Below are 14,216 nucleotides of genomic sequence, written 5' to 3' on the forward strand. Positions count from 1 at the left end.
CTGCAACAGACCAAACAAATAATGAGTACTTAAATTAGTAATATAATAACCACTAACGGTGCTAGGGATTAGAAGTAATATAACAATGAAAAGAAAAAGAAAAGCGTCCCAACTCAGCACTCAAGTATACTCAGAACAAATATCAAAGAAAATTATGATTTATTTAACAGCACAAATAATCAAACATAAAATACAAAAAATATTAAAACAAACCCTGACATCCTCTTGTGATACAATATGTATCAGACAGGGGAAATCCCCTATGAAGATACTGATGGACCCCTAATCCCCAAAGCAAGGGGAAAAAGCCTATCAGCACAAAATATATGTATATAGATATATCTATCAATATCTATCTATATCTATCTATATCTCTAAAACAAATCACCAACCGGTTTCAGCATCATCAGATGTGTGAGACACACACACACTTCCTCCTCTCTTCTACGGTGTACAGGTTTACACAAGAGATATACAGATGCCAATTAGCAACTGGAAAATCCAGTTTAAAATGTTCATGAGAATGTCAACACCCGCAAGTATTTTGTACGTATTATTCAGTAGTAAGAAGTTTCACGTTTCAGTTATGAGTAAGCCAATGCTTACAAAATGAGGCGTTTACAGCCGTAGAAGAGAAGGGGTTCCTGAATGAATTTCTAGCCAAACTATTACTCTAGAAACTAATAAAAGTACCAGTAACAAGTCTATTATTATTCCCATACAATTATGTTCATTGATTTAAAGGAATAAAGTTTAATTACACTCACTTCAGCTTTACTTGCATCGTACAAATACATTTCTAAATACCATCAAATTACAAAGTGTTAAAACAAATAGTAAAGCTTTCAGGCGAGATATTTATATATATTTTTTTTTAATAAATTGCCTTACTTATAACAGGTTATTGCAAACTTATGTGTATCACATAATAAATTATATTTTATTTATAATGCAGCACAACATCAAACATTAATACAGGTGGTAAGGCGGCCCTGCTCCCAGGAGCTTACAATCTATAAGGCTGCGGTCCCAGTGACTGCTACAGCGCACGCCTTGGCTTGCACTGTGCGTATAAGCACCGCCCCTCAATGGGGCTGGGCCCAGCACGTACCTTCCCGCTGAAGGTGCAGCCGCGCCATACTGCCAGGTTTTTGAAACTCAATTAAATTGAATTTAGAACTTGCGACGGAGGTGTGGCCACACCCCCACCGGCGATTCACCCAATGAGGGCGAACCAGCCGCGTGAGCTCATGGCCACGCCCCGTAAACCCCCCACCACGCCCCCTCCCGTCGCAATCTCCCTCTCTCCCTGGAAGACCGCAAATCGCGGTTAGCACTATGCACGCGGCGCCCCCCCCCCCCCTCCCCCTCCCTGCTGGGTGCGCATGCCACAGTGCTGACTGGGACCTCAACCTAAGGAAGGAAAACTGGAAACTTCCGGTACAGTGGGAAAAGGTTGGTGTCTGAGAGATGCTTGTTATAAGGGTGTAGCTCAACACCAAATGCCTTGCTGCCCCCCTAAGGTAGTGTAGGGATTAGGACAAGCTATTGTGAACAATGCTCTTCTCTTCTTTGGGTCAAGCAGTACTTGTCTACAAACTATTTTTTACCAATAGCAGAGAGGGAGTGCTAATAAAAAGCAGAGAGGGGGGGAAGGGCAGAGAGAACAGGGAGGCAGACACGTATCACAGAGTACAGAGGTGGTCCATACTTAGGAAAATGTAGGAGGTTGAAGCAATAGCCATTTCACATCTTAAAATATGACAGATCTCGGGTAGTAGAGATGTTACATGTACATGAGCTTTTTCACTTATTATCCAATATACAGCCCTGCAAACAGTATTGTTTTTTGGAGTGAAACTTCTTTGCTGGCACCTAGTAAATTCTCATAGGACAAAATGTCTTTGATGGAGATGAAAATGTGTAACTGAAGTGACGTAATTCAATGGTGACATCCGCGCATGTGCAGAAGCAGTCGTCGGTGCGCACATGCGCAGAAGCAGCCGTCGACTCGCATATGCGCAGAAGCAACTGGTCGCCGACACTGCTTACGCATGCGCAGAAAAGGTCAACACCGCCTGGGGAGAAGCGGCAAGTGCCACAAGCGCATGGCAGAAGTGGCTAGACTCACATGCACAGAAGCGGGAAGAACTACCTACGCATGCGCAGAAACTGTAAGAGCCGCTTGCCAATGCGTAGACACGTCCGCCCTGCTTGTATTGCTTGCAGCTCTATTTATTGAGAGCCTATTATTGCATTGGAGAGGACAAACTATACCAATTAGCTGTATATGTGCTCTACCACTGAAGAACCCTGTCCAAAGGTTAGGGGAAAATCAAAAAACACCTCTAATCAACTCCGCCAGACTGGACATACACACCTCTAATGGGCAGGTTGTGTCCCATGTACACCTGGAGAAGGGGGGCAATATGCAGACCTTGTGTGCTTTTGATTTGGGCGGCTAGATGAACATGCACAGGCTTACAAAGGAGATCAATCTATTGTAAATACAGCTCTACTCTTAACTAATAGCTCAGGAGTTACACAGACACACATCTAATTACTTTTGGCCACTATTAAGATGGCTGCTGGCATCAGGTTTAAGAAGTAAAATTAAAGTTAAGCCATTATTATTTTTAAGTTGGAAGAATTATTGTACTCTATAGTATGTTAAGAAGGGTAAATGCGCCTTTAAGCATTGCTCAAGTTAAACAAAACACACATGCCCCATAACGAGTCATCAGGATTAGTCATGTCAGGCTGAAGTATTAACCCATTGCCGACCCATCCAACAAACAAAAAGGAGGGGGGGAGCCGAGCACACACGCGCTCAGTGAAAGAGCTTTGCGTTTTGTCACTGAAATTGCATTTTGATTTTTAGGATTTTCATTGAATAAAAGACTTTTGAAAGTAACGGCATTTCCAAAATATATGTATCTTACTTTAATTATCAGAAGTCAGTTGTATCATCTATTCCAACTGATACTATGGAAATTTCTACTGGGAAAAAAAAAAAAAAAAGGAAATCTCAAAAGTTTTTCATTTAATCAAAATCATAACAATCAAAATACAATTTCACTGACAAAACTCAAAGAAGTTTCACTTAGAATGCGCGTGCTCGGCACAGACCCACCTTTTCAGGACCATCCCAAATTTTTACGACCATCCTGATATGCCAAATCCCCCCTTTTTAATGCCCTGAATTCTCAGCATGCAGGGAGCGGTGGCTGCAGATCAGAGCTCAACGCCGCACCCCTAAAAATGAACCAGTGAACGCCTTCTGCAGTCAACTTTTATTTAACGTTCATTTTACAGATATATAAAAAAGGTAAATATCTCGGAATCCAGAGGTTCGCCAGAGCAAAAAATACTGCAGGATCGGGTCTGTGGGATCCCCAGTTCCGAGAGACGGGGTGAAAGTATTAAAATAAACAAGAGTACGGTGATCTGCTGCTTTACAATGGATGCATCTATGAGCTTTTGTGCATGAGAAGTGAGAGAAAAGGATTTTATGTGAAGGAGTAAACAGACGCAGCGGATTTTATTGACCCTGTTAAAGCGGTTTGTAAAAGGTGGCACAATATTTAGAGCAATATTTTAGGCAGGTTCATGGAAACAAATACCGCGCTAGTCATTCCTATAACATGTGTCATTCCTGCATTCGTTCTTAACTGTATCTTAGTACAGTAGGTCTGTGTATGTGCGACACTGTATTTTTATGTAGATTTGTGTATGAGGGGATGTGTATAAAGTTCTTTAAGCAAGCGCGTGCAGCTCGCTCTAAACGCTTGCGTAGCTCCAAGCGCGTGCGTCTCTGCCCTGTTTGTCTACATAAGGATATACAGTATGTGGATATTGGCGGAATAAAACAGACAATTTTTTCCACTAAACATATTGCTATGTATTTATAATCTATCATAATATTGCACCGTGCAGTGCAAAGTTACAAAATACAATAAAATACCTACAATCTATCCTAAATGCTGCTGCCAGAATCTCTACTGTTTTCTAAAACTGTCTCCCCGTCTCCCCTGCTGAAATCCCTCTCCTGGCTTCCTATCAAATCCCATATCACACACTTAAATCTCCTCCTCACTTTTAAAGCTTTACACTCCTCTGCCCCTCCTTACATCTCAGCCCTAATTTCTCGCTATACACCATCGCGACTCTTGCGTTCCGCTCAACGATGTCTTCTCTCTACCCCTTTTGTACCTAAAGCCCTCTCCTGCCTTAAACCTCTCTCTCTGACTGTCCCACTCCTCTGGAATGCCCTTCCCCTCAATACCTGACTAGCACCCTCTCTATCCACCATTAAGACCCACCTTAAAACACACCTGCTTAACGAAGCATATGAGAAGCTGATACTTTACATCTCATACATAAACCTCGGCCCCTTGCTGACACACTTATCAGAATTCCCACCTATTGTCTCTGTATATTTTTCCTACCTACCAATTAGATTGTAAGCTCTTCGGAGCAGGGTCTCCTTTTCCTAAATGTTACTTTAATGTCTGAAGCACTTATTCCCACTATGTGTTATTTGTATTATTTGTTATTTATATGATTGTCACATGTATTACTGCTCTGAAGCGCTATGTACATTAATGGCGCTATATAAATAAACAACAGGGGAATCAGGACAAAGCAAATTGGGATGACACTAGGCAGTGGGGACTTGGGGAAAAGAGTACTGTAGGCCTCGACTTCTCTGCGATCTGTCAATACGGTGGTACCGAGAAGGTGCCTGCCATGTCTGCGCATGCGCAGAACGGGGATGGCCGAGGTCGCCCATGCGCAGAACGGGGGCGGCTGAGGTCGCCCATGCGCATAAGGGGGGACTTCAAGTATGTGCATGCGTAGAAGGTTAGGAGATACCAAAAATCGCCGGTTCCGCTTTTCGGCGATTTTCGTTTAGCAGCGGGACCATAGAACAGAACCCACCGTATTAGTAGGGCCCTAATGTACAACAGAAAGGGTGCTACAGGCAAAAAAAACCTAGTCAAGGACAAAGCATAATAAGCAAGGGGGGCCGAGCACACCAACAACAAAAAGCAAAAAAGGGTTACTGCAAAAAGATAATTTAATGACTGGGATAGTCAAACGCAAACATTTCGGTGCCGAGCACGTTCATCATGAGGAACTATATAAAGACATACATACATTACAAATATAAAATAGTAATGTGTTATAACCATGCCATAAAAAGCACGTTACTCAAATCTTAGAGTTCCAAACTATATTAGCCAGCCAGATGCTTGTGCCAGGTTCTTGAAGCCTGTTTCAACTGTTGGACTTTGCTTACCCACTGCTGCAGAGGAAGAGCTAGTGGCTGTGTATGAAGCAGGGGAGCCTGGTTCAATTCCTGGTGTCAGCTCCTTGTGACCTTGGGCACGGTCACTTTATCTCCCTGTGCCACAGGCATGAAAAACAGATTGTAAGCGTACCGCACACTATATCGTAATTGTGAAGCGCTGTGAGTCCCATTGGGAGAAGAGCGCTATATGAAATAAAGTTATAACTGCCATTACCAACCAACGTGACACCTCACACGCTTGTAACTGCCAAGCAATAATTTTACAGCTCATTAGCGAATTACACCAGAGTTCCTCCCATAAATCATGTGCTTAGAAGACAAGCAAGACATGTATAAAAGAGGGCAACTTGACAAGTTCAGATTTTATGCAATTCACTTCTAAGGTAAAGTCTAACAGAATTTTCCTAACGCCCAAATGCATATTCACGTCAAACTTGTATTCTTAACTCCTGACGGTTTGTTTTTGAAGTGAAACTTCCTTAGTGGCGCCTCATTCGTGATGGGGCAAAAAAGAATTGTGGAGACAGAAATGAAACGGATGTGACGTCAGTGCTGGCAGTTGAGGCCGGGCTGTGTTCTGGCTCAGCCCGACCCCAACACTGACATCACACCCGCTCCACAAATCAGATGCGGCGGCGGCGGCGATAGCCGCCGGCGCCGCTCCTAATTACCCCCCCCCCCCCCCGAGCCCCACACCCCCCACACACCGTGACATATGCGGCGGCGATAGCCGCCGCTCCTAACTGCCGCTGCCATGCCGCGCAGCCTCTCTCCTCCCTACCTCCGCTTTCCTGCTGACATGCGGCAGCCCTCAAAATTTAATTGGCAGCCGGTGATTCGCTGTCACGTAAGGTGTGTTAAGGGGTATTTAATTCCCCTCATCCGGCACGGGCTCTGTGGTGCTGCCCGCCGTGGAGTACGCTGCTCCGTGGTGGGATAGCTGAGGCTGAGGCTCCACCCCCTGCCCTGTCACTCCTGCTTTGGTAACGGGACCACGTGTCGCCGGGGGGGGGGGGGGGCTGGGAGTCCGCAGCTCCGTGTCCGCATTCACACAACACAGAGAGAGAGACACACACTGACCAGCTCCTGGGACCAGGCCCGCTCTCTGTCCCAGCCAAGCGCTCTGCCGGGTTGGAGACTCAGACAGAGCCCCCCTGCGCATGCCATTCCTCCACCGCCGTAACGGCCGCCGCTGCCCGCGCCCGCTGACATGCGCGGTAGTCATGGCGATGCTCACAGGCGGCTCGGAGTCCTCCTTGCGCTGCCGGGTGAATGAGGACGGCTTTCCCCCCCTCCTCCTCCCCCGCTCAACATACTCACCGCCGTCACAGCTAACGAGTGCCGAGATCCTGCACTGGTGCGGCTGCGCCGAACTGCTGCTGCTCTCCGCGGGGGCCCACCAAGTTAAGGAGTTCTCCAGCTTCGAGGCTGGCGCTGCCAACCAGTCGAAGGCTGTGTTCGTGGTGAGCTGCGGGGGTGAGTGGATGGGGTGTACTTCACGGCTGAGGTGATGTGGGCGCCGCTGCTGCTGGTCCCGATCTCCCCACACATATTCCTGGCCCCGGCCTTCTCCTCTCTCTTCCCGCTGCTACCTGGCGGAGACCTGCAGGCTATCAACTGCAGCTGGCCGGACAAGAAGAGGATCCCGGGGTTGAGGACGTGGAGCTGCCCTCCTTGCCCCCCGAGCTACAGCTTCACATCCGGAGCCTGGTTTCAGGACTCAACCACCTGATGGAGGGTATCGGGGTGAGAGAGGAGTGCTTCTCGCCTCCTGCTCCAGTAACGCGGGAAGCGGGGGGGTTTGAGCGTGCCGCTTCCCACGCAGCACTGCCGGAGGGGGGGGGGCCTCTTAAGCACAGGGGGGGGGTGAGAGAGAGTCAGGAGACTCTGCCAGAGCCCCTGCGGTCCGCAGCTCGGGGGGGGGGGGGGGGAGAGAGAGTCAGGAGACTCAGCCAGAGCCCCCGTGGGTCCGCAGCTCGGGGGGGGGGGGGGGGGGAGAGAGAGTCAGGAGACTCAGCCAGAGCCCACGTGGGTCCGCAGCTCAGGGGGGGGGGGGGGGGGGAGAGAGAGTCAGGAGACTTAGCCAGAGCCCCCGTGGGTCCGCAGCTCGGGGGGGGGGGGGGGGAGAGAGTCAGGAGACTCAGCCATAGCCCCCGTGGGTCCGCAGCTTGGGGGGGGGAGGGGAGAGAGAGTCAGGAGACTCTGCCAGAGCCCCCGTGGTTCCGCAGCTCGGGGGGGGGGGGGGGGGTCTTGGGAGGGGAGTCAGGAGAGAGGGGGAAGGACAAAGAAATAGAGACACACATACACATAGACTGACACACATACACACACACAGTGCCTGACACACATACACACACACACACACTGACTGACACACATAAACACACACACTGACTGACACACATAAACACACACACACACACACACACACACACATAAACACACACCCACACCCACACACACTGACTGACTGACTGACTGACACACACACACACACACTGACTGACACACACACACACACTGACTGACACACACACTGACTGACACACATACACTGACTGACACACACACACACACACACACACACACACACTGACTAACACACACACACACTCACACACACTGACTGACACACACACACTGACTGACACACACAAACTGGCTGACACACACACACTGGCTGACTGACATACACACACACACACACTGACTGACACACATACACTGACTGACACACACACACACACACACACACTGACTGACACACATACACACACACACACACACACACACGCTGACTGACACACATACACACACACACACTGACTGACACACACACACACACACACACACACTGACTGACACACACACACACACACACACACACACACGCTGACTGACACACATACACACACACACACTGACTGACACACACACACACTGACTGACACACTGACACACAGACACACACACACACACACTGACACACTGACTGACATACACACACACTGACACACTGACTGACATACACACACACACACACACACACATACATACATGCACACACACTGACTGACACACACACATACACACACTGACTGACACACACACACACTGACTGACACACACACACGCACGCACACTGACTGACACACACACATACACACACACTGACTGACACACACACGCACGCACACTGACTGACTGACACACACGCATGAACACACATACACACACTGACTGACACACATATACACACACTGACTGACACACATACACACACACTGACTGACACACATACACACACACACTGACTGACACACACACACACACACACACACACACACTGACTGACACACATACTGACTGACACACGCACACGCAGTTACACGAGGAATTCACACTTATTGCAAATACAGGGGATGTATGCCAAGCACGCACGTTCTAAGTCCAAATTTATTTGTGTTTTGTCAATGAAATTGTATTTTGATTTTTAATTAAAACATCACAAATACAATTTCTGTGACAAAAGTCAAAGAAGTTTCACTTACTATGCGCGTGCACAGCACACACAGCTTTTTTTTTTAAATTCTAATTAAGAGAGGGGGGGGGGGGCTTGCTAGAGATATTTTCAAGTGGTACACACAGGACCAAGTGGTCAAATGTGTCCCACGTACAACTGCCTTGGAACGTATGACAGCGATACGTGTTTGAAGTGTTAATTATGTGGTTTTAACACCATATTAAAAAAAATTCAAAAAGTATTTAAAAATTCTCTGTGAATGAGTGAAGCTTAAATTTACAGCAAACATACTGATTGGGGACACATCCCTAACCATAAACTTTCACAAACCTATGCAGAATAAACTTTCAAAAATACTTTTACTTCTCTGACTTTTTCTTAACTTCGTTTTAACTTGTAAAACTCATCACTGTCACCAGCGCAAATTTGGAACAGCACCTGTAACTCATTCACTGCAAGAAGGGCAACAAATGGTTTGGTCGGGATGAAGAGGTTTTCTTGCTAATGTTTACAGCGGATTAGCAGGTCTCGGAAACGCCAGAGAATCGCAGAATGTTTTACAGGCGCATTTCCTGTTCCACGCCATGCAAAGTTACTCGCACACATGATAAACTATAGACCAATCTTGTGCGATGGTAGATGCGACTGCTTACCTTAACAAAATTATCAGGAAACGCTCCCTTTTTCCCATTGATTTCACCTGCGAGCCATCCTTCCTCTTCCAGCTTTTTCACATTCTTGATGATATCACCTACTCGTATCGTTAGTTCGTCATCGTGTACCGCATCATAGTCATATTCCACAATGTATTCACCTGGAAAAATGCAAGATGAACATGAATGAAATACACAGTTGTAGTCTCTTATTTTGGGGGATAGAGGGAGAGGGGGTTAGGGGGAGACTAGAAGAAATATGAAGTACTGTGGTAAGTATTTCCTATAGTGAATAATCAGAAGGCAGAATGGATATCTGAATAGACTATTTTTATGAAAAGATCACTTTCCTTTTTAGATTTACCTTAGATTCTACTGAATTCTAATTATAGTTACATTTTAACAGTGTGTAGAACATAATTTCTTTCCATCATGTAAATCATTTATTTGTTGAAACAGGAAATCAAAGCATTGCTAAAATCTACAGAATTCTGCTCAACTTTGCTTTCTAATTACAACTGCGCAATGCAAATATTTGATTACAAGGCTCTCCTCCACAGGACTGCAACAAGAGTAAAAGCCATTGCAATGATAATCCAATCCCAGGGCATCTTGTCTCTGCAATGCATTACTGCCCCTCCTGGCAGGAGTTAAAAGTGCAGTCTCATAGTCTGACAGTTGAATTTCTTAGGGGCCAATGAAAGAGGAAGTGTTTGTCAACCAAGTGTTTTATTTACCCTTATCCCACCCTTTCCTTATCAGAGAACAAATAGAGGGGTGGGGAGAAGGACTTTGGCTGCACAAGCACTTGCTGAACACACAAAAGGACACGACACAAAGAAAAACGGAGCAGCCAGGGGAAATCAAAACTCTCCCAAATCTAACGTTAAAAAAAGAGAAATGGCAAATAAAAATACCACTTATTATCACATTTGCATATCTCAGAAGGCTCAAACGGATCTTTCTCCATTATCGCTTAGCATGCAATGCTGCCATAAAATACAAATACTTGTGTCAGATTTGGTTAAAAAAGGCATCAATTACCCAGATGAGAACGCTTACAAAATGTCACTGAAACCAGTTCACTTTGGACCTAGGTGGGATCGCCCCTTTAAAGAGTGTACAACACAAGATTCTGAATAAATAATGATCAAAAACAAAATCACACAAGTTCACATTCATCGTACATGTTTGTTTTAATAAGTCCAGGTTAGAATCCCTCACATCAGGGGTGCTCAACTCCAGCTCCTCCCCCTCCCCGGTCAGGTTTTCAGGATGTCCCTGCTTCAGCATAGGTGGCTCAATCAAAGCCTCAGATTGAGCCACGTGTGCTGAAGCTGGGATATCCTAAAAACCTGACCTGTTGGGGGGCTTACATCATAAAGAAAGAAATCAGCAAACATTTTACAGATTCAGTTATGCGGGCGGTACAAAAATGTAGACAACCATTTAATAGGCCCGTAAGAAAAGGGATCCGTAATTATTTCTCCTAAGCAGGAAACCATCTACATACTTCTAACAGAGGGTTTGCCTCTTTAAATGCGAGTTACATTATTGAATGTAAGGTATAGCAAATCAGCTTGGTGAATGTACCTCTTGATGTATGTACATTACTCTATAGCTTTATATATATAGTGCCATACAAGTATATAGCGCTTTACAACAACACACGTGTCATAACACATTGGGAAGAAGTGCTTCAGACACGAAACAATAGGAAAGCTTACAATCCATCACCAAGGTGGATTTGTGCTAGATCAATAGTGCAACACAACTTGGTGGTAATTCATCTCACTATTCATGAAAATAACATGGTCTCAAATACTGGAAGGGCTGGAGGATGGGAGGTTACTGCTGACAGAAACAGGCTTTCGTTCAATCACAGGAGCACCAGTAATTGTATCATTTATATAATTTTTTTCTTAAGGTGTGCAGCATTCACTTCATTTGTCTAGGTTACTGCTGACCACATTTAAACAGCAAAAAAGAAAACTTGTTTCCTGTTAGTTCAAGTCACATCAAAGAACTGTTAAGAAAAACCTCCTGATTTGGATCCCTTTCTGTTAAGAAAAACAAACCGTTACGTATCAAAGGCTCTGGCTGCAAAACGGGAGCAAAATATAGTACCACATGTATCACACAGAAACAAAAAAAATGATGTGGCTTATTTTTTATTAAAAAATATTTGGTGCTACTTGTTCACCAGTTTTTTTTTTTTTTCAGCCAGGGGAAAGACAACACCAAAGTAACGCAGAACAAGTATGGAACCTACAGATGCAGCCAGGGTAACGGATCTTGGAGAGGAGGGCAAGCTGCAGATCAGGCACCGGAGGATTAACACTGCGTGAAAGGTCCGATCCGGAAGCCTGTACTCGGTCTCAGACTCCAGTGCCACAGGTTTTTGCTTGTTTTGCTGCGGTGCTGGAGGCAGTAAGGCTGACATCTGTATGAGACTATGGAGCAAAGTAGCATCTTTTTTTTACTTTCCTAGTTTCTACAAAGATAAAATGACACATCGGGTCTATATCGTAAAGAAGGAATCTGCAGGACAAGACTGCAGTTTATGATTAGGTTTTGAGAGCCTGACGGACTGCTGTAAAATATTTGGTCTAAGCACAGAAGCATATTCCTTGAATCATCTCTGCTCGTATCAGACAAATCAGGGAGGAAAATAGTCTCTCCTAACATAGTAAACGGAGTTGTCTGGTATAACATGCTTTTCACCTGGCAAATCTGATTTTTTTTTATATATATATATAGCCATGCATAATAATGGTATATTACTTTCCTCTCTGTTGGCAGTAAGTCCTGGTAAGTACAGGTATGCCAGCAGTAGTTATGGAGGTTTTCCCTCACCCCCTGGTGAGGTGCCCTATGTATGGAGGGGAGTGGCTGCATGCTCTGAGTCCCTGGATAGTGACATCAGGGATGCGCCTGCCTCCTGAAGTATATAAGGCACAACACAGTTAGTATGTTGTTTGTTCCAGCAGCTGAGGAAAGCTGTTGGGAAGTTGTGAGATCCTGAAAAGGGATTGAAAGAACATTTTGTGACCCTAGTGAAGTAACTAGCGGTCCAGGTTGACCAATTAGCCTGTCTAAGTCACTCTGTGTCCAGGGACCTGGCGCAGAGAGGATCTCCCTAGGAGAAGAGGGAATCCGACTTCAATTTGGGAGGGCGTACCTGGCGAAGGGACAGCACGGAGGGATGTGCGGCTAGAGCCGGCAGCTGCATGGGGCAGTCTGCTACATCACCGTCTACAATAAAGATGACCTTGTTAACGATACCCCCACTGTGTGAGTGTGAGATTACTCTACAGTGGATGGCACCACCAGAAAGGAGTTCCTCATCAGGATCATATCCCTGCGGAAGCATAGACCCTGATGAGGTGGAGGCGCTGCACGTGAAGTTGGACTCGCACCCACTACCTCAGCTACCTGTCCTTATGACATCCCCTAATACCATCAAGCGGGAGACTCAGGAGCCCTGTTACTTGCAGGTGCACCACCATACACGACCTTGTAATGGGGACTGGTTAGACCACACGGGCCAATATGAGATTGGGTGGGTCAGATCAGGGGGATACACCCGTTACAATTGGAGGCGCTGCTGAGATAGACCTGTTAACAGGACAGGCTTTTGCTAGGCACACAATAGGAAACAGAGAGAGTGTCTGCTGCCACTTTGTGCTGCGTGGGACGGAACCAGGGGTAGTCAGGGAGCTGCAGGCTGCAAAGACGCCTTGGGATCCTGCTAGGGGTTAGTGAGTCTGGAGCCGGGGGCTATTGCTGTTCTAGTCACCTTGAGGTAGCGCTAGCGGGGGACGCCTGAAGGGATAAACTGGTAACTTAGGGCAGGAATTCTGGAAGGGGCCGCACTAGGCTAGCCAACAGTAGGTAGACGCCCAAAGTACTGCAAGGAAGAGCCAGAGTACTCTAGTCTCCATTCCAGATCACTTGACCAAGGAGCACAAACTGGAGGAAAGCGTTACAGTAGACACAGAAAGAGTGAGCCTAGCATGAGGCAGTGCAAACACGAGTCAGATCTACATTAGGTACACAAAGGTGGTGCACAAGGCATGTTTATTGTACTGATGTGGTAGCTGCCCCGCAGAGCGGAGCTCCATGTACAATAACCCAGTATACAGTGAGCAAGAAGAGAGAACCGTCAGAATGGAGGATCTGCACAGAGCAGAAGGTCCAGGATGTCGGGCAGAGAGAACCGTCAGAATGGAGGATCTGCACAGAGCAGAAGGTCCAGGATGGCGGCCGGAAGAAGAACAAGCTACAGGAGAGACTCGTGTGTGTTTGTTATGGAATGGCGTGAAAGCCGTAGCTGCGCCGTGTTTGTCATGCCTATGTTCTCGGGAAGATACCCCCGAGAATAGTGAGGACGACAGCATTGCGAGATGGGCGGAACGAAATGGACTTTGTTATACATCAATAAACAAACAGCCAGACGCTACCTCGAATTTAAAGAAGGACAGTACTTACCAAAATGGCGGTTCCCGCGTTCCCGGGACACCGCGTGGGCATGCTGCAGAAACTCTTGCAACTTTGCAGTTTGCTAATTGTTGGCCAGGATTGGCGCCAACGGGAAAACCCCACCCTGTTGGGGAGTTTGGCGCGAAAGCTGGAGCCGCGCCCTCATGGACTATGACTCGCTCAGCCCCTGTGCTGGGTCAGCCTACCAAGCGGCGAGACATCCCCCTAGTTTCAACCAGGGGGA

At 46.5% G+C, this 14,216-nt stretch overlaps 1 protein-coding gene across 4 annotated transcripts in view; it reads right to left on the minus strand.

The window, feature by feature from the left end:
* CD2AP (CD2 associated protein) overlaps nucleotides 1-14,216 on the minus strand; it is a 127,958-nt gene that overhangs the window by 80,826 nt on the left and 32,916 nt on the right. For all 4 annotated transcript variants that reach the window (XM_075598497.1, XM_075598495.1, XM_075598494.1 and 1 more), the window contains exon 2: nucleotides 9,491-9,651. In XM_075598497.1, the coding sequence (XP_075454612.1) occupies nucleotides 9,491-9,651 (161 nt within the window). The remainder of the gene's footprint in view (nucleotides 1-9,490; nucleotides 9,652-14,216) is intronic.

The sequence above is a fragment of the Ascaphus truei genome, chromosome 4 (genome assembly GCF_040206685.1).
Source record: "Ascaphus truei isolate aAscTru1 chromosome 4, aAscTru1.hap1, whole genome shotgun sequence".
Lineage (NCBI taxonomy): Eukaryota > Metazoa > Chordata > Amphibia > Anura > Ascaphidae > Ascaphus > Ascaphus truei.